Source organism: Neolamprologus multifasciatus, chromosome 14, assembly GCF_963576455.1.
Source record: "Neolamprologus multifasciatus chromosome 14, fNeoMul1.2, whole genome shotgun sequence".
Classification (NCBI taxonomy): Eukaryota; Metazoa; Chordata; class Actinopteri; order Cichliformes; family Cichlidae; genus Neolamprologus; species Neolamprologus multifasciatus.
In genome coordinates this window covers 22,632,237-22,652,480 of record NC_140452.1, presented here as the reverse complement: position 1 = coordinate 22,652,480, position 20,244 = coordinate 22,632,237, and the positions used below count along the sequence as shown (strand labels likewise).

Here is a 20,244-nt window from a genome sequence, read left to right as displayed (position 1 = left end):
GCCACGCTGGCAGACTTTCAAGCATGAACAGCTTATTTATTGTCATGCAAAATCGTGGTCAGCAGTAATTTTTTTTACTTGAACTCTCCCATGGATGCCATTTTTTTTTGCCTCTTTCTTGTTGTTAAATCATCAACTCTGACCTTAAATGGGGAAAGTGAGGCCTACAGTTCTTTGGATGTGGTTCTGGGTTCTTTTGCAGCGTCCTGGATGAGTCATTTTGGTAAGCTGGCCACTCCTTGTCATGTCCACCACTGTCCCAGGTTTTCTTAATTTGTGGATAATGGCTCTCAGTGTTGCTCACTTGAGTCCCAAAGCCTCCTTAATTTCATCAGACAAGTTCTATTTACGTGTGTTCTTATAGTTTTCTCCCTTAATAAACAACATCATTGACAATTAAAAACTGTATTTACTCTGGTTATTTTTGTCAACTATTACTTCTTGCAAGCTTTTTAATTCAGTTGAATTTGACCATTGGATAGCAATTTGAATTCAATTACATTTAATTTATATGGCACCAAATCACAACAGCAGTTGCCTCAAGGTGCTTTGTATTATAAATTAAAGTCCCTAAAATAATACAGAGAAAACAGAGAAAACCCCAATGATCAGATGACCACCTATAAGCAAGCAATTGGTGACAGTGGGAAGAAAAACACGCCGTTTAACAGGAAGAACCATGCTGCAGAACCTGGCTAAGGAAGAGGCGGCCATATGCCATGACCGGATGGGAGTGAGGTGTGAAAAACAAGACAAAAGACGCACTGTGGAACAGAGCCAGAGATGAATAATAATGATGATGAAATGCAGAGAGGTGTATAAACACGTAGTGAGTGAGAAAAAAAAAGATGAGCGAAGAAGAAACACTCAGCAGCTTAGACCTATTGAAGCATAACTAGAGAAGGATGGTCACCTGATCCTAACCTAACTATAAGCTTACTCAAAAAATAAAGTTTTAAGCCTAATCTTAAAAGTAGAGATGGTTTCTGTCTCCTGAATCTAAACTGGGAGCTGATTCCAAAGAAGAGCAGCCTGAAAGCTGAAAGCTCTGCCTCCCATTCGACTTTTAAATACTCTAGGAACAACAAGTCAGCCCTCAGTCTGAGAGCTAAGTGCTCTACTGGTGTGACATGATACCATGAGGTCATTAAGATGAGATGGGACCTGATGATTATTCAAGACCTTGTATGTGAGGAGCAGGATTTTATATTTGATAGTGGATTTAACAGGGTGCCAATGAAGAGAAGCCAATATAAGAGAAACATGCTCTCTCTTTCTAGACATTGCTCCAGCATTTTGGATTAACTGAAGGCTTAGGAGTTTTTTTAAATAGAAAAAATAGTAATAATGAATTGCGTTATGCAAGACAGAGCTAAATGCTATATAACCCTGTGGAACTCCATAATCAACCTGTGTGCATGAAGAAGACTGCCCGTTTACATGAACAAATTGGAGTCTATTAGACAGATGTAATTCAAACTACTCAAGTGCAGTACCTTTAATACCTACAGCATGCTCTAATCGCTGTAATAAAATATTATTGATGATGAGCTCTGAAACCTCTGCAGATGATCAGTAAGCTGCTTTAAAACCACTCTTTCAAGATTTTATGAGTAAAAAGAAAGGTTGGATATTGCTCTACAAGTAGCTAAGACAGTCAAGAGATGGCTTTTTAAGCAATGGTTAATAAAGAAAGGTTTATCATTTTTAATTAATGGTTGGACCTGCCTTGTGTGAAAAGGTAGTGTAAGGTAAATGTGATAAATATGCAAATATGAAGAAATCACGATGGTTTTCACAGCACTGCAACTGCTTTATTTTTTAGGTGATTTTAAAACACCCACTGAAAGCAACAGCGTTGTAACGTCTGTTGAAGAAACCAGACACGTGATGCCGGCTAAAGGCGCGAGACGTTCGCTGTCGCTGGAGTCGTTTCCTTTGTTCGTGCAGGTGGCGCAAGACTCATTGCGCGTGCGTGGCAGTTATACGGCGTGTAAAGTGTGCAGCAGCTCGCCGCTCGGCTGCAGGTAGGTACGGGACAGATAAGCGGTGAATTCGAACCTAGCAGCACGGCGTTTCCTTAAACCTGCTATTTTCCCGGCAACAGTCCGTTTCCCAGCTCTTTGTTATCACCGAGGAGCAGCACTTTGCCATGGCCGAGTGGCCAACTTGTTGATGTTGTCGCACTTGTTTCGTTTTTCATTCAGGGTAAGTTCAGTTTGTTTAGAGTTTTATTGCTTTAGCAGCAGCTAGCGACTAAAGAAATGTTTTTTAAAAGGCATTATTCCCACTGGAGAATTATCGCGATACGAATTTGACCTGCCGTGTGTAACAATCAATTTTAGCTGCTGAGATATAGTAGCTTGTTACTACAGATGTGTAGTTTTGTTATTATTCGTCCAGGCGCACAGATGTCCCAGCAGGGGCTCCTGTGGTGCTAAAATAAGCAGCTGTAAGGCTGGTAGCTGTGTTATTTGTGGTGCTGGAGTGAGACATGTCCTGTGTCCTGCACCTCAAAGCCCCGGTGACTGGTGCAGTCAGTGCACTTAATAAACTCGTCTGGTGTGATAACATCAGATCAGTTGTATCCCCTTTCCTGTTTCTCTTCATCATTTTAAATCAAATTCCTTAAAAAAATACTCTCACGTACTCTTACATTACGATAGTTAAATAAACAAGAACTTACGTGCCCTCGAGCAAGACGCTGTCATCATTATCCACTCATGTTGTATGCGTCCCAGGACTCTGATGATTTATGGGGCACAAACCAGGTGAGAATATTTGTTCAAGCATCTCTATGGAGTTCGTAGAAAATTATGAAGTTTAGGAGATCATACAGAATGAAGACAAAAACGCACCATCCCAGTCTTGTGCCAAAAACTGATTTCCAGTGTTTATCTAATAGTCTGCACTCAACAGAATTTACAGGTGTTGCATATAAAACAAACAAAAATGACTTGTTTTGCAAGTATCTTTGTGACTCTGCGTTATTGTACGTGCTCTGTGTTCTACATTATAATCAATTCAGTCCTTTCAGCTACTTAAAATATCTTTATATAACCGTTATGTTATATTTGTTGCAATTTCTGCTGCCCCTATTGGCCTGATCCCTTTTGAAAAAGACATTTTTGATGTCAGTGAGAGTTTTACATTCATAAACAATGGAAATATAAAAGTTGATTTGCCAAAAATTGATGGCAGACAGTTTGGCTTAAAATGGCTTGATATCATTCGCTAGAGATATATTTGACAAATGTTCATAGGCCAAAAAATTGTTTATAACAGTTTAAATACTGACAGTCACTTTTGGCAAATACCAGAAATCACTTTTTGGTAGACCACACAACAACAGCTTTTACAACTTCCCGTCCATTATGATACTGATGCTGTGGGCATCTGCAGTGATCTGGCTCCAGTGGTAAATTAATATGCTTTATCTTTCACTGTGAGGAAGAGACCGGGAATTTGTGTAAGACTGCCGCTGCAGATGGCTGTCCTTCTCCTTTTTCCTCCTCTCTCTCGCGTGTGGCACTGACAGTGTCCTCCGTGAGGCATCTGTCAATCAAAACAGCCACACCTTTAATTCCAACATTCAAGCAGTTTAGGATAGTTTAAAAAATCACCCACTAGGAAAACTATCTACAGAGAGCAACACATTTTGAAAAAATCAGGCTGTAAATATGCTTGTCAATGCTGTAAAGTTACAAATTTTAACATGGCGTGTATTGGAACTGACTCCCTTTCGGTGCCAGGTTGTAGTAGCCATTAAAGGAAATACAGTTTTTGTTACTTTGGTATTTGCCTTAATTTTCAGCTCCAAAGGTTGCCCCTGCTGTCTTTATGGGTTACACTGAGTTGGACCATTTGATAGCAATTTAATTCAGTTTTATTATTTAGCAGCAAATCACACCAAAAGTCACATCATTGTAAGGTAACAGACCTTACAGTAATACAGAGAAAACCCCAACTGTCATATGAGGTCCTATGAGCAAACTCTTGGTGACAGTGGGAAGGAAAAACTCCCTTTTAACAGGAAGAATTCTCCAGCAAAACCAGGCTTCACAAAGCAACTGGTTCAAGATGAGGTGAGGAAGACAGGAGAAAAGACACATTGTGAAAGAGAGACAGAGATGAATAATAATTGGCCCCTAGCAGCCTAGGGATACTGTAGCTTAATTAAGGGGGGGGGGGGGGGGGGCTCAGGGTCACCTGATCCAACTCTAATTATAAGCTTTATCAAAAATTACTAAGAACAACCTAGTGTTTGCTTGATTGTTTGATATAGTTATGGTAAACAGATTTAGCTTATTTAGCTTTTCTACTCTAAGTGATTGCTTTTTACTGTTAGCCACGTTGTTTGCCTTTTAAGCACCACACTCTGATGGATGCGTCAGGAGCAATTTGGGATTCCCTATCATGCCTAAGAGTGCTGACTAGAGGCACCGGAGCACAAACTACTGACCCTGTGATTAATAAACAGCCTGCAATACATCATGTGCCCCAGGACAGACACCCTTAATAGTGATCTTTTTAAAAAAGGAATAGTATGTTCTCAGCAATCAGTTGTTTCTATAAATCTGTCGGCCATGCTGCAGGAGAGTACAACGTTTCAAGTAGAGCTGGCACGATACCACTTTTTTATGTCCGATACCGATACCAATATCATAAATTTGGATATCTGCCGATACCGATATGAATCCGATATAGTGTGTTTTTTAATCAATAAAACGTTTTTTTTAAATATCTTGGTGCATTTTGTATAAGTTCATACTCAAGTTTAAATAAATAACAACACTAAAGCTATTCTGTTATACCTGTATGTAAAAAATACACGGCGCCCAAAATATTTCATAGTTCAGCAATACTGATCAAACTAATAACCTTAAACCTGCTCCATCCTCCCTATTCTGGTATTTTAAAGAGTACTTAGCAGAAATATTAAGCAACCTAACTAATAGGGTTGCAAACTCCCAGCAAAAACAAAATAGGGAACCACCCTCCACCTCATGATGCTTAATTGATGTAATCAAATTTAATTTGATGCAGGGGGGAAAATGCACAGAAATAAATTATTTTTCAAGAATAATTAAATAGATTCAACATCTTTCTTCAACAGAATTGCAGACTGCACAGATGGTATCTTCCCAAAGGAAAAAGTACTATAGCTTACTAGGGTATATTAGACTTAACAGTTACTATATACAGTAATGGACTTCTATACATTTTACATCAGATTAAAACTTTGGGTGTAAGAGTCAGATAATTATTTATTAAAAGCTAGACATTTTAAATGAGAATAAGAAAGAAAAGTATGTCTTTGTGCCCCCTTTTCCCTGTTCATGCCCTATCGGCCCCCCTGGCTAAACTTTGCTAGATCCGCCCCTGCACAGTTACCAGCAGTCAGCTATGTAGAAAAAGATCCTGGTGTAGAAAGTAATATTAAATAAATTCTAACAACAGCATATCAAGCTTAAACGTGCTGCTGTTGTTCAGCCGCTGGTTTCCTCTTTCTGGTGAGAAGTGGGCCAAAAACTAAGAAGAGAGATGGACTCGCGACAGAAAAGCCGATCAGCTGATCATTAAGCAGTTTCACGATTGAAGTAGCAGCAGGAGAGAGAGAGAGAGAGAGGCAGTCGCTCCATAAGCTTTACAAACATTCAGAGATGAACTTACACACTTGCTTTACTTCTCTCTGGGAAAACTTCCTCGGAGATGAAATGCTGGTTTGCTAGCTAGGCTACAAATACACACAGCCGCTCTATCACGTGATGCACACTGCTGCGACGTGCTACGATTATGAGACGAGTTACGCTGTGTAGCAAGTTTTGTGAGGTGCTTTTTTGATATTTAATGGATCGGATTACATTTTTTATTTCTCGCCGATATCCGATCCAGTAATTTGGGTCAGTATCTGACCGATACCGATACGTAATATCGGATCGGTCCATCTCTAGTTTCAAGACCAAAGAGTCATACTGATATGTCAAAGCAACGTATAAAAGCTGTTTAAACATTCTTTAATAAATCTGCTGTTAACCATGATAACTTCAAAAACATCTTGTTGTAAATCGTATTCGAAGTAAGTAAAGCAAGTAAAACATTATAAACGGTAAGAAAAAACGATAAATAAAAAAACTGCAGATGTGAGGTTTATAACTTGTATTTGTTATGTCTCTCTAGAATGTGCATAACTGTGCTCGGATCCAGTAAAAACAAGTTATCATATTGCTGACGTAATAACCAACAATCACTTAGACAGGCTATCTGCTTCAGTCGCCACAGGGCTTTGACATGGCTGCTGTGTTTTTAGTGGAGATTCCTTTCTGCTAGGCACTGTTTGAGCCTCTGTTTTGTCTGCCGGGTAGCAGATTAATGTAACTCTGTGTTGGAGACGCAGAGTTAGATAAGCAGAAAACCGGGTAGACAGAAAATTTAGGGCTGAAGTTGTTTATCAAATGAAGTTAAGTGGCCCTCAGCATTATCTCACAGAATAAACAAGCACAAGCTTAATGGCAGCCATCATAAACATACCAGCCAAATTGGTGATTTGATGTGAATGTCTCAAAATAAATTGAATGTCTTTGTCCTGAGTAGGTTTTAAAAAGATTACCGCCAATGTTTCCAAAACTTGTTGTGCAATTCACAGCAATTGTCACAGATGCACTGGGTGATCGGTCAGTAAAGACTTTTTTTTTTTTGTTTCTGTTCTCTTTTTGTGCTTTACTGACTCTGCTTTCACCACATCTGCATTTCCATCCCCTCTGCAGCACAAATACATGACTTCAGCAACCACGGGGCACAGACTAATTGCTGCTTACCAGTCTGTTGAGCTTTTGCTAAGCTTTTTATTTATTTTTTGCCCAACACAAGTTGTGCACCAAGACGTTACAGCTACTGGAGCTCAAGATCAGTAAAAACATGTTATTCTCACAACATTAAATGTGACTAATAGCGGCTCAAGAACAAAAACATGCATCAGAAAAATATTTATGCATTTCTGGGGTATTTTTACATTATCAGTGAGTCATTATTATTATAACAATATATGTGCTGAAGGACAAAAGCAAGAGAGAAACTATTGTGAAATGTCGTTCAGCTTGCTTGCTGTTATTTTTTTCTTTGATTAGTTCAGCAGCTTGGCGATGTTTGCCGTTGTGCTCATCAAAGCATTCAAACAGACAGAAGGAAGGTCCTGGGTTAAATCACCATTTAGAGCCTTTCTGTGTGGAGTTTACCATGTTCTCTGTCTGTGTGGCTTTTTTCCTATTTGTTAAGGAGATTACTCTCTGATACTCTTTATCTGCTCTAAATAGTTTTTGTTCAGTTTCTGAGAATCACCTTGTCGGTGCAAAAGATAAAAATTTCTAAAGAAATTGGACACACCTTTGTGGCAGTCTGCTCATAACAAAGTGCCTAAAAAGGGCTAAGTTGTCTGTTTTGCATAGACACAACACTGGTTGATCCATTGAGTTATGCACATTTTTTATGCTTGAAAGACTCACAGGTCAGTGTTAAGTAGCTAACGACCAAAAACATTCCTTTGATACTGGTCAGGTACAAGGATGGACTGGAAATGAGTAAAAAAAAAGCAGCAAGCGTCGGAAAGTCTGTTGTAAAGAAAGCGGTGGTGCAAGACTTTTGGACTGTTCTGCAATTGATGAGTGTGGCATGTATTAGTAAGCCCCTCACCCTAAACAGAAGTACATTTTAACAAGTTTTGTTCTCATAACTCAATTAAGTAAGAGTGCTGATTCAGATTAATCATACAAGAAAGAACTTTGGTGTTTCAAAATTTTAGTTTCAGTGACAGGTGCCCTACTGTCCTGGCCCTACATTTCTTTCATCAGACCTCTTTTGTGCACCAAAGAACCAACACAAAGTAAAGTTGTAGGAAATATTGCATGACCTTCTCTCTGTATATCTAATGACATACTTACAACAACAACATCGTTAGCCTGTTTTTGATTGCAAGATATGGCAAATTATGCGAATGCTATCTGTTATCAGCTGCAGTCTTGTCCACTTCATTAGTGGAAAATGTGGTATAATGCTTTGGTTAACTTAGGCCAGAAGGGGACTTTCTACACAAGCCTTGCAGTAATGTCTTTGTTTGCACTACTGAATGTTTAAATGATTTGTATAGTTATGTCACATGCAACAAGAAATGCTTTTATTATCTTTGAGACCATATGGCAAGTAGTGCGGTTTTGATGGAACACCAGCTTTGCTTATCACTCGTCCTCTTTATGGTGCAGCTGATTAGTTTAAAGCGTCTCCTGTCTCCTGTCTTCATATTAGCAGCGATAATTATCGCAGTCTGTTTTTTTCTAATCCACAATAGAGGGCTGTGACCTGAATGTTGATCACACTGATATGTGGAAGGTTTGTGTGTTTCTGTGTCATGCTATTAGTTTGTACAGTTGATTATTGTACTCCTACTGCGCTCCTGAATTTACTCTGTTTTGTTTACTGTAGATTTGCTCCTGATTGCTAGGCTGGGCTGCAGTGTGCGTCTGCAAACATGTGATTGCATTGCGCGTATACACATGTGTGATACTAATATCGATTTCCTGGCTCGTCATTTTGTTTCCCCAATTAACTACAACCGAGCACGGGAGTGAATGAGGGGCAGCGGGCATGAATCATTGATTAGGGTGTTCAGGGACTTTAGAGATCGGAGATGGGAAAGTAATTGGACTTGAATTGTGGCCTGCTTGCTGTCCTCTCCTCTAAATCTCCTTCTTCTGTTCGTTTAAATGATAGAGAGATAGCCTTCCTACATGCACGGCAGTATAACTCTTTATGTCACCTTATCTGCCAGTTTTAATTAGGCATTCTGTAGGTCAATGTTTCTAAAGCTCACCAGCTATGAAGCTTTTTTGTTTTTACTGGTCACGATTTTGTGTTTCACGTGTTTTAATTTTTACATTGTTTTATTTATTTTGTAGGACTTCTTCTTTGGAAGGTTGGCTATTCGATCCCTGGCTGCTCCAGTCTGCATGCCAGATATACTTAGGTAAAATACTAACACCAAGTTGCTCTCCATCATCGCATGCATGTTAGATAGAAATCACTTCAGCAGGAAAAAGCAGAGAACAAAGCGCTTGTGTGAATTGGTGAATGAGGCACATAGTATAAATCGCTTTGAGTGCTCAGGTAGAGTAGAAAAATGCTATATAAGAATCGTCCACGGAAACATATCCATTATCTCTTCTCTCCAAATGTCTCTTTGGAGTTTTATCTGTGGATCAGACAGAAACATACATTAAAAATAATAATAGCAGGAACACCACGTTTTTGATTTGTATATAACATTATTTTAATATAAAATTTATGTCGGACATGTTTGCACATACAAATCAAACATTTCAAGTTGGCTTATGTCGTTTTTCTTCTGTCTCCACTTACTCCTAGTAGAGATTTCTGCCATATTACACATCTGGTTAGTGACTTTGTGTCTCTAGTTCTATTCTTGGCCTAAACACCAATGAGTTTAAAACACCTCATACATTTCTGTAACACTGAGGAAGGAACCTTAAAGGAACCTTAAAGTTCTGCTGGTTTACATTACACAGTCATGTTCATTTTTCATAGTACTGCAATAAAAACACATGCAGAGCCTTAAGGCAGTAAGTGCACTCTCCGGGTTACGTGGTTTAAATATAAGCTGGGCTCTGCTATCAATCATTACTTGTGATATTGACGTAGTTAGAGTTAACTTGCATTACCTTAATCAAAGTTCAAAGGTCCTGACACCATATCCACATGCAGAATAATCATTAATGCAATCTAGGTGTCTTTGTTATGATGAATTATTAATCTCCTATATTTGTCCTGAGTGTAGCAGTCACATTCTTGCAGTCATGGTTTATAAATAACTTTGTGTGACTTGCTCAGCTCAGCCTTTTGGCAGTCCTCAGGGTGGAGAGTATGCAGCAGGGTGTTTGTGAGGGTGTGTGTATCGCAAAGAGAAAGTGTCCCTGTCATTAACTGGTCACATCACGTGAGTGAGCAGGGCTGTGGGTGTGTGCCTCTAAAGGCTTTATTTTTGCAGCACACAGCATGAAGGGGAATTAGCTCAGATGGTAGAGCGCTCGCTTAGCATGCGCGAGGTAGCGGGATCGATGCCCGCATTCTCCAACAAGTTTTTTTTTTTTTTTTTTCCAATCTGGATTAAATACTTTTAAAGGTAAGAGTTTTCTTTACTATTAGCAGTGGAAACAGCATCTGTATTATTTCTGTAATTCTTTTTTCCTCTCCTGGTAGTGCAGATAACCTTAAATGTCAGCTTATCTTTCCATTTACATTATAACTTTGATACACTGTATCTGCATGCTGGAAAAAAAATTACAATAAAGACGACAACATATCAGGATTTGGTCTCAAAATCTCTAAATAGTCCAATTACTGCACCATGCACTAAATGACTGAATCTTTTCGGGAAGGATGTGAAGAGAACATGTATGATCAGTTTATCAAAATTAATGTGGGCAGATAAGTAGAGTCATTGAGCAGGTTTATGTTAGCTTCACATGTACTAGGGAAGTTCAGTGAGTGAAGTTTTGTTCGTTTAAGTTAGTGTTTTTAGTAATATTTCCTTATATTGATAAACTAATGGGTCATTTTAGAATAAATGGAGCACACTTCTTACCCTGAAATCGTTGCCAAGTCTGTCTTGGAAATGAGATTTAAATCTCAGTGAAACTTTCAAATGGATAAATAAAGGGTAACAAATTTAGAGGCTCACACACAGGAATGAATGCTTGCATTTTTATAGCTACACACACTGTGCATGCTTCAGATTTCAGCAGCACTCTTTGGCGCGCGTTACTCTGGGTTATGCCATATAAAATGTAGCACCATTTTTTAGGCAGTTATTCTGGCTTTCTAAAGGTCTTTCTTTGGACATTGGCTGCTTTTTCACTCATTTTCATTCCAGTCCTTGTTTCTGATCATTTTCAGTAGAATGTTTTTTGTTTTCTTGTTTAAGTGACTTAACCCTGACCTATGAAGCATTCAAGCATAAAAAAGGCACCAACTCAAGAGACTGAACCAGTGTTGTGTCTACATGTGATAGAAAATTTCATAAAGCACCAAAATTGTGTCTTTAAACACTTTGTTTCTAACCTGTTCCAAAAAATCATAATTTACTCCAACTTCTTTGGTTGAAACTATGAGAAATGTTAAAGATTGAAAGGCATAAAATAGTATTAATGCACCAATGAGGTGATTAGTAAAGAGCTATTAGTTCAAACTAGTGTTCACTGTGTCCTTAAAAAATGTGAGGAAATTGGACAGGTGGAATTGGCCTAAATAAACTATCTAAAGCAGATGAACAGTATATGAAGGTCATGTCCTTAAAGGTATTGTGTGTAAAATCTCACCACTAGGTGTCAGTAGATATGCAAGCTGCCACCTGCTCATATGCATTTTTAATAGATTTATTTTCAGTTTATGAGAACGCATCATTTTGCTCGAAGACCTAATTACACACTAATCAGTATATATTTGTGAGTACAACTTTTTTTTTTTTATTAAATAAGCTAAAAAATTACTTTCTGTCCCTTAAAGAAACAGTGAGTAAAGGCTAAGGCAGGCCAAATTAAACAAGAACTGAAATGAAAATCAGTGGTAACAGGTGTTATAGATTGATGAGTCAAATTCAATTTCTGGTTCAAAGTGTCAATATGCACAGAGGAGATCATGAGACAGTTACAACAGTGAGTCTCTACAGCCATATGTAAAACACAGTGGAGGCTCTGTCATGGTTTGGGACTGCATTTCAGCCAGAGGTGTTGGAGATCTTGTTAAAATTGATAAAATTATGATCACAGATGTATTGCCATCTGGAGAACGTCTTATTTAGAATGGCTTCATTTTTCAGCACGACAGTGAAACCAAACACACCGCCCATGCAATGAAACACTATCAGTCACGGATTGCCTTTCCCAGTGTCACGGTCCGCAGATGCAGACCTAGTAAGGATTGTGGTGCAGACCTAAACGCAGATAAACGAAGACATGAAACAGAAATCTTAAGAAAAAGCGAGCCGATTTATTGTGGCTGATAAAAGTTACTAAGCAAATGCAAAACCTTAAGGGCAACCTAAACTGGGAAAAACTAATACTAGTAATAATAAAGAAGTTACAAGAAAACTCCCTAGGAGAGTTCAGGCTGAGTTTCGTCTTTATATCGAGTATGCTTGTCCATGTTTCCACTAAATCACAACATCTATTTTCCATTTTTCTAGAAACAATTTTTGACATGAGTCCTGAACATGAATAGATAAGAAAGAGCTTTTACTTCTATTTGCCCCCTATTCCAAAACCTTTTTAAAATAATCTGGCTTTATTTGATATATAAATCATCTCCACCACAATACTTATCCTAAAAGGTGCAGATATTCAGCATGGGAATCAGTGGTTTATTGGCCTCTCACATCTCAGCTCTTACTTTGAAACCAGTGGTTTGCTTGCTAGGGCTTGTAGGATCCAGGATGTCTGCTTCTCTTTTCTATCCTTACTGTATTGAAATATTGCGGTACTGCTAAAGAAGGAAAATGTGGCAATGAGTTGATTAGTTCTTTTGTAAAATGAATTATAGCTTAGCTTTCATGTTACTGCCTGTCCTGTTCAGTTAATATGAACTATGAGCACCAACACATGTCACAAACAGGAGCTACTGCTCAAACTATTACACATTTCATTGTGTTTTATTCAGGTCAGGCTCTGCGAGGCGTCTAAAAGCAAGCCTGAACATAAAGATGAGTAATAGAGCCTCCTCTGTGGCAAAAGCAAGAGCCCTAGGACCATGATTGTTTCTGTAGTGCTGCAGTTTAGTGTGTTTCATGAAAATCAGACTTTATTTAACATGAAAACAGCTACAGACTTAATTCAGGGTCTTTATGCTTCAGGTTAGCCAAGAATTTTGGCTTCAAGGCCTTTTGCGGAGTTGATTTTCAACCAAATCACTGATCTGAAGTACGTTGTGCATGAGTCATCAGCAGATAAAACAAACTGCAGAGCACTCCTCAACAACGTTTTCTATTCATCTTCGCAGATAAATGCTCAGTGGTCCTTTGGCACACTGCTCCCTTCACCTCCTCTCCCTCAGTTTCTGTGCCAGGAGTTATAAAATTGTGCGTCACTTCTGTTCACATCTGTACACCCACACAGAGGAGTTCACCTAAACACACACACAGTTAACACTTTTTGAACACATCCAAAGACAGTTTTTTAAGCAGCTCTGAGAGATACCTGACATGTACACACTCTGGCACACAAGCACAGACGCAGGCTCGAGGGTGTTGGTTGGCTTGTTGGTTGGTTGGTTGTGAAACGTAGTGAGTAACAGTCTGACAGGGCTTTGGAGGAAGTGTCTTGGGCAGATCACTTACTCAGCTGCCTGCTGCCATGAGGGAAGTGGATATGACTGATGTTGAAAGGCAGAAGAATATTTAAGATCATTGATAAGTCTGTTTGTGTATAGCGGGCCTGTTCCAGACATTGTGAAATGTGAGTGGGAGATCAGACAGTCTGCAGTGGTTTTCATTTCAAAACTTGACCAAACGTCTTGGTCTACACTTGTCAGAAAATGATGGAGAGATTAAATGATTGTTATTTCACTGTAGCACCTATTTTGTTGTAGTTCTTACAGTCGGTCGTATGTATTCGTAAATACAAAGTGAGCCCTTTTTACGGTGAGCACACCCAGGAGATTATTAGGTTTCAAGTCGGGTTATGAGGTATTTGTCAGAGTTACTAATAAGCCCTTATAATAATTAGGATTATACTTTAAAAATATGATTAACTACAAGTGTTTTTTACAAACATGTGGTTTAAAAAACTGCAAAAACAATCTTTTCTTGCTCACTGCTGCTCCTCCACAAATTTATCAAATGTGGCCTTCCTGCTTTTATGTTACATACTGCATAGTTTGCACTAAATTGACTGTTCAAGGCTTTTATTATGAACTAGTGTCAAATAAAAAATACCTGAATACACTTGTCCAAATAAATACTGAAGGTCCTGTGTTCACAGGGCTCAAGGTGACTGCTTTTGTGTAATATTGGAGGATTTCACACAAACGCAGATCTCTTGTGCCCTCTGGTGGAGAGTTGTCCTCTCTCTCTATTTCATCCATTTGTGTTCTTGCATGTTTTCTGTTTCATTTGTCTAATCGTGGCATGCTTTAGAAACATTGCTTTCATGTGTTTTCCCAGTTAAATCGACAAATGGGAACAATAGGAGTCTGTCTTCTAGGTAAGGCTGTGGGTGTGTGGGTGTGTGGGTGTGTGTGTGTGCCGTTACATCCAAAACAAATGTTGTTTTTTTTGCCTGTACGGCGAAGTAATCGATGATGTGATGTGATGTACTGTACTCCATCAAATACAATAGCCCGGTAATTGTGTTTGATCTCGAGCAAATCTTGCTACCAAGTCTCACCTGTCTCTCTATCTCTCCTCCAGAATGTGAAGATGCCAGATTCTTTCAGCACCATCCCCACAGAAGCCCTCAACTCAAAAACTTCCTTAGTGGGCCTGTTGACACACCCTACAGAGCTTTACCCAGCAGACAGCTTCATTAACGCTCTCAGTAACATCAGCAGTGTTAGTGGGGCGGTTAACCCTCGCTGCACCTACAAGGAAGACTTTAAGCGCATTTTACTTCCTGCTGTGTACACCATCGTCTTCCTGCTTGGGATTCCTCTGAATGCCACCGTCATACTGAAGATATGGAGGAAGAGGTCCAATTTGTCCAGAAACAACATCTACATGCTCAACTTGGCCATAGCCGACTTTCTGTATGTGATGTCACTTCCTTTACTCATCTACAACTATGCGAATCATGACTACTGGCCCTTTGGGGAGTTTACCTGTAAGATGGTCAGGTTTCAGTTCTACAGGTGGGTTCATGGTTGATTATTGGCTCATTTTTCAGATTTTATTATGTAATTTTTGGGAATTAATTTTTCATTGTTAAGGTCTATGTATGCAAGTGATATGTGACACAGTGCTCATATGTGAATTGTCCTATTTTTGGACAGGAATGGGAAAGAAAATTGGATCTGAGATGTGATAAGTAATGGGAATGGAGACAATGACACTAATATTTAAGTATACTGGAAAAAGTGTACTTTTTTGCATTATAGTGCGCACAAGTGTGACGTGAACAGGTGTGTAAAGCATGAAAACTAGTTTATGGAAGAAGTTCCAAACCTTTGAACATGGCAAGGTATCTAATGCAGATGCAGAAATAGTGCTAGTGCACACACACACTTTGAGAACGGGACTACATTTGGACTTTCTTGAGAAACGGTCATCGGATGCCATTAGTAGCAGAAGTTGGGATTTGAAGAAAAATCACGGGAAACAGAGTCTGTTGGCTACATGTGTTGTGGGAAATCTTCCTGTTTTCTGCAACTTGGATCTTCATCTGGGTTTTTTTTGGTTTTGGTTTTGCCACCAGCACAAATCTTCTTTTGGTGGAAATATCTGGAAATAGTCCTCAGTAGGGGTATTATTGCCAGATTGTGTACTGGAAAAACAATGAGCACAATCATAGGAAACACTGTGGGGGAGGCAGTTTCAACTTCTGTTAGATGATGTTAAAAACACACAGCTCATTCCTCTTTGGATAATCTCTCAAGCTCCTCCAGATTTTATAGTCCTCTGGCATGGATGTGGTCTTCCGTTCACCATACAGTCACTAATGGTTACTTTAGTCTTCAGGAGGTAGTTTTTCACCAGGAGCAACGTATGTTTTGAGTTGACAAAGGGAAGACCCAGTTTTGCTGCTAATTCTTGCCCTTCTTTCTCCAACTATAAGCAGGGTCTCTTGTTTTTTCTGAAATAATTCTGTTATCATGTGCAAATAGAAACGAAAAAAATAGTTTAGAAATGCTATACTGAAAGTCCCTTGCTCTGTTTAAAAAAAGCACTTTTTTGAAAAAAAAAAACTTTGATTTTGCAGAACATACAAATGGATTGTGATAATATTCAGCTCAACAACATTTTCTTCTCTGTGTTCCTGTTTCAGTAATCTCCACGGCAGCATCCTGTTCCTGACCTGCATCAGTGTGCAGCGTTATTTGGCCATTTGCCACCCTCTCTCGGTGTGGCACAAGCAGGGCGGTCGCAAGATAGTGTGGTGCGTCTGCGGATTGGTATGGCTGGTGGTTGGCTCCTTGTGTGTGCCAACTTTCCACTTTGCAGCAACAGGGCAACAGCGCAACCGCACCGTGTGCTACGATTTGAGCACGCCAGGGCACTCGGTAGACTACTATCCTTACGGCATGGCTCTGACGTGCCTCGGCTTCTTGCTGCCTTTCATAGGCGTGATGGTTTGCTACTGCAAGATGGCCTTCATCCTCTGCCGCCCAGTGTCCTACCAGGGCGTCTCCATAGCGCATGGGGATAAACGAGACAGGGCGGTGAGGATGATCATTATTGTAGCTGCGGTGTTCTGCGTAAGCTTCCTCCCATTTCACCTCACAAAGACTCTGTACCTGGTGGTGCGCACCTTGCCCAATGCTCCCTGCACAACAAGAAACTTGTTCTCAATCATCTATAAGAGCACCAGACCGTTTGCCAGCATGAACAGCTTTCTGGACCCGATTCTGTTTTACTTCACGCAACCACGCTACCGCCGGAGAACCAGGAGGTTCGTGCGCAGAGTCACCACTCTAAAGAGCCAAGGCAGCAGCGTGTGAGCGAACAGTGCTCCTTGAAGCCTTGTTAAGATTTAAAACCCAGAGATGGATTAGTTTTCTAACCTTGTTTTTCTGAGGTTCCTTCTCTTATTACAGTAAACTGTTGTCCTTGAGTCTTTCAGCTATTAGTGACTAAAAAATGTGTTTAATAACTGTCTGAAGAAGCCATCTGAAGTGCCATATAAAGACTCAATGCAGTGTGAATGGAAAATGTTGACAATGTCCTGCTTGCATTGTTTTGAACTGGGAATTATTATCACACTGACTGTGAGTGTATTTGATTTTGCAAATTCATAGATTTTGGTTTATAACTCTGGATGGGGAATACTGTAATCCTCTAATGAAAACGTCCTGCACTGTACATAAGTGATGTTTACTTTCAAGCTCCACTGCACTGCTTTTTTTTTTCTGAAATCCCCCTTTTTTTTTGCATTGTTTAACACACTGTGACGTGTACTTTAAATTGAAACTACTGAATTATTGGGGAATTTTAGTATCTATGCGAGGTGTTGTGATAGAGATGCATCGTGCTGGAATGAGATGCAGTTGAGGAAAGGAGAAAATGGTTCATTTGAACTTGCTAGGATAAAATCCTCTTTGGCACTGTTTTTGGTGGTGTTTATGCTTGCATGTTGAATCTGCATGAAGCACTAGTCTGAGGAAAGGAACTGAAAGGCGGGGTTGGGGGTATACTTTGCAAACAGAGGCTGCAAAAAACAGAAGTTTATGTTCACTGATTTAAAAGTGGAGTATTATGCGTTCCAATGAAGGTCTGTAGCTCTGTTTTTCCTTGAAAGTGATGCGCTTCTACATTATCCATGTCGTAATAGCTGCTGTTGCGGGTTTTAACCACTGGATGGTGTGCGCATGCCACTGCTGTAGCCCCACTGCCTCTGTCATAATAGGTTTTTGTTTTTTTTTTGCCTGTCCCGTTTGGATCTTTAGCCATCAGAATTGTTGTCTGAAGGCCAAGAAAGATGCCTAGCAGATTTACTTTACGAAGTGGATCATCTGTCATAATAGTATTGATGTTAGCATGTATTAGATCTTACAGTCACACATAAAACATTGTCAAGAATACCGTTAAATGTGCAGCTCACAGCGCGCTGACATAGGCCGTCAGTTGCTGACTGATCTCTGTCTTGTACTTATAAATTCTGCAGCAAATGAAGGAAATCAGTTTAAATTATATTTTTAATTCAGTCATTTTTTAAAAAGTCATTTAAAGGTAAAGATGGAGGCAGATTGTGGAGTTAAGGGCATTAAATTAACTGGTTTTTATGAGTGTGTGAATCTTTTCAGTCTAACTGGGATTCCTGTACATATGAAATGTTTAGTACTTGGCACTGCTTTGACGTGATTTAGCTGTATGATGTAGGTTGTCAGCTGTGTGATTTGGTGACTTAAAATGTTCATGAAATTAACATAAATGTAGATGGCATGTGCCTGCATGTACATATGTGTACTTTGATGTTTACTGTAAAAATGTGCCCTGTGTTTTACATGTCATACCTGCCTTTCATAGTGAGCACCTTTGTCATGTTTTTAAACAGTGAGTCTTTGCCCCGTGATGAGCTCTTGACAAACAATGCACTTACCGTGGAGTGAAATAAACGTGATTAATAATTTTGTGACATTCGTGTTAACCAGAAGATTTCAGAGTAGCCAAACTCATATGTTACACTAGACTTTGACAGCTTGAGACCAGTATGTTGTTAAATTCTGAAATGACAATGTGAAAAACAGCTTGCAAATCGTATTGCTCTGAAGCTCCTGTAACAGGTTAACACTTTAAGTATTTGTTGTATGTGTCAGTCTAATGTGAATGTGCAGCTTTGACCTCAGTATGAGGTGGTGATGTGCTTCAGTTTCCTAATGTGTGCTCATGTGTACATAGTAACAATAGTCATGTAATTTGTGTGTGTTGTACTTTAGAAAAAGTGAATGTCACAGTCATCTATCATCTGTTGAGACCCAGACGTCAGTATTAGTTAGAAGAGTTAGTTTTATCAAATTCCCTGACAAATGAATAATGGGAATGGTATTTTATTTTTATAGACATGTTGATAGAAAAACTAAAACTGAAGTTTTTTGGTTTTTTTGCTCTACAGATGCTTAATTTTCTGTGTTGTGTTTCTGATTGTTGCCATGTCGTACTAACTGAAACTATTAAAAGCCATGAAAAACACGATGTTTTCATAATCATATATTAATACTAAGGGAGTAGACTGTGTTGCTTCCTTTTTTTTCCATTTTTTACTGTAGTTTAACTTCAAGCGTTCAGTTTAGGCAGAACTTGAATTCAAACCTTAGGTTTGAATAAAAAAGCAGCCAGTAGCTTCTGAATCCATATGATTATATGATGACAGCTGTTTAAATAATGTGACAAATGACTGTCTAAGAAAGGACATCATCTAAGAGTTTGTGATCTGCTTACATGCTATACTGTTCAACCTTTAGGTAACGCCAGTGTGTTATCAGCCAATTACAATGCAGCAACGCAGTTGAAGTTCAAACGAAGCATCAGAATGGGGCAAAAAAGGTAATTTAAGTGTATTTCAGGAACTAAAGATCTGCTGGGATTTTTTCTGCACAAACATCTTTGGGGTTTATAGAAGATGAACTGAGAAAAGGGAAATATCCAGTGAGCAGCAGGTCTCTAGGTGAAAATCATCTCTGTTTTCTTGAACACAACAGTGAGTTCACTGTACTTGAATGGTCTCCGCAGTCACCAGATTGCAGTCCATTAGCCGCTAATGGTTAGCACAAAGAGTTCTGAAGACAAAAAGGGGATCTTGCCCAGTATTAGCCGTACAGAATAGATTAGAATAGCTCTTTATTGTCACTGTTACAAGAACAATGAAAGGCAGTTTGGCATCTCTCTGTGTGAAATACACAATAGCGAAAGTAAGTATTTACATAATAACACAGACAGATTTACATTTACACAAGAAAGATATGTACAACTTATTCATACACCTGCATACATACAGATACACCCATACATATATGTATATATACATGCATATATGCATGCGTACGTACATACATATTTCCACATACACGCTTACATATAAAAATAAATAAATAAATTCCCCACTCGCCCCTGTGGGCGGTTAATCCTTCAAGCTCGGGTCCTCTACCAGAGGCCTGGGAGCTTGAGGGTCCTGTGCAGTATCTTAGCTGTTCCTAGGACTGCGCTCTTCTGGACAGAGATCTCCGATGTTCCCGGGATCTGCTGGAGCCACTCGCCTAGCTTGGGAGTCACTGCACCTAGAGTGACTGTCCAGGGTGCAAGGGGTGTTTGTGTATTTTGAAATACAATTTAAAAAATTAAAAAACTAACAAGTTTGCAAAAGTTTGGAGAACCTTTAAAAAAATAAAAAGCAAACAAACTTTGTTAAAGATTTTGAGCTAATAGAGAATTAGTCTGAATTATTAAGAAATGTTTCAATTCCTGTATCAGTACTGCTTCTTCCTATTTGTTTGTGTTTAAAGAAAATAATTGGTTGGTTAGGAGTGAATTACTAAGGC

At 39.1% G+C, this 20,244-nt stretch overlaps 1 protein-coding gene and 1 non-coding gene across 8 annotated transcripts; both read left to right on the top strand.

Moving 5' to 3' along the window:
- Positions 1 to 1,909: 1,909 nt before the first annotated feature.
- On the top strand, positions 1,910 to 18,898 carry p2ry6 (pyrimidinergic receptor P2Y6). 7 transcript variants are annotated; one of them, XM_085184528.1, is made up of 5 exons: positions 1,987 to 2,208; positions 8,949 to 9,016; positions 14,222 to 14,261; positions 14,468 to 14,904; positions 16,038 to 18,898. In XM_085184528.1, exons 4-5 carry the CDS (start codon positions 14,477 to 14,479, stop codon positions 16,708 to 16,710), a joined length of 1,101 nt encoding a protein of 366 aa, XP_085040654.1. In that variant the 5' UTR covers positions 1,987 to 2,208; positions 8,949 to 9,016; positions 14,222 to 14,261; positions 14,468 to 14,476; the 3' UTR covers positions 16,711 to 18,898. The 7 variants fall into 7 exon arrangements, with proteins under 7 accessions (XP_085040658.1, XP_085040654.1, XP_085040655.1 ...); XM_085184529.1 differs by lacking the exon at positions 8,949 to 9,016; XM_085184527.1 differs by lacking the exon at positions 14,222 to 14,261.
- On the top strand, positions 10,068 to 10,140 carry trnaa-agc (transfer RNA alanine (anticodon AGC)). The gene has a single exon. It is a non-coding gene; the product is annotated as a tRNA-Ala (tRNA).
- Positions 18,899 to 20,244: the final 1,346 nt, after the last annotated feature.

Excerpts from the sequence above, each read along its gene's own strand:
- p2ry6 (XM_085184525.1), top strand. The coding sequence starts at position 2,176 with ATGTTGTCGCACTTGTTTCGTTTTTCATTCAGG. Across the intron at positions 2,209-14,467 it reads TGTTTCGTTTTTCATTCAGG|AATGTGAAGATGCCAGATTC; the intron begins GTAAGTTCAGTT and ends TCTCTCCTCCAG. Across the intron at positions 14,905-16,037 it reads GTCAGGTTTCAGTTCTACAG|TAATCTCCACGGCAGCATCC; the intron begins GTGGGTTCATGG and ends TTCCTGTTTCAG.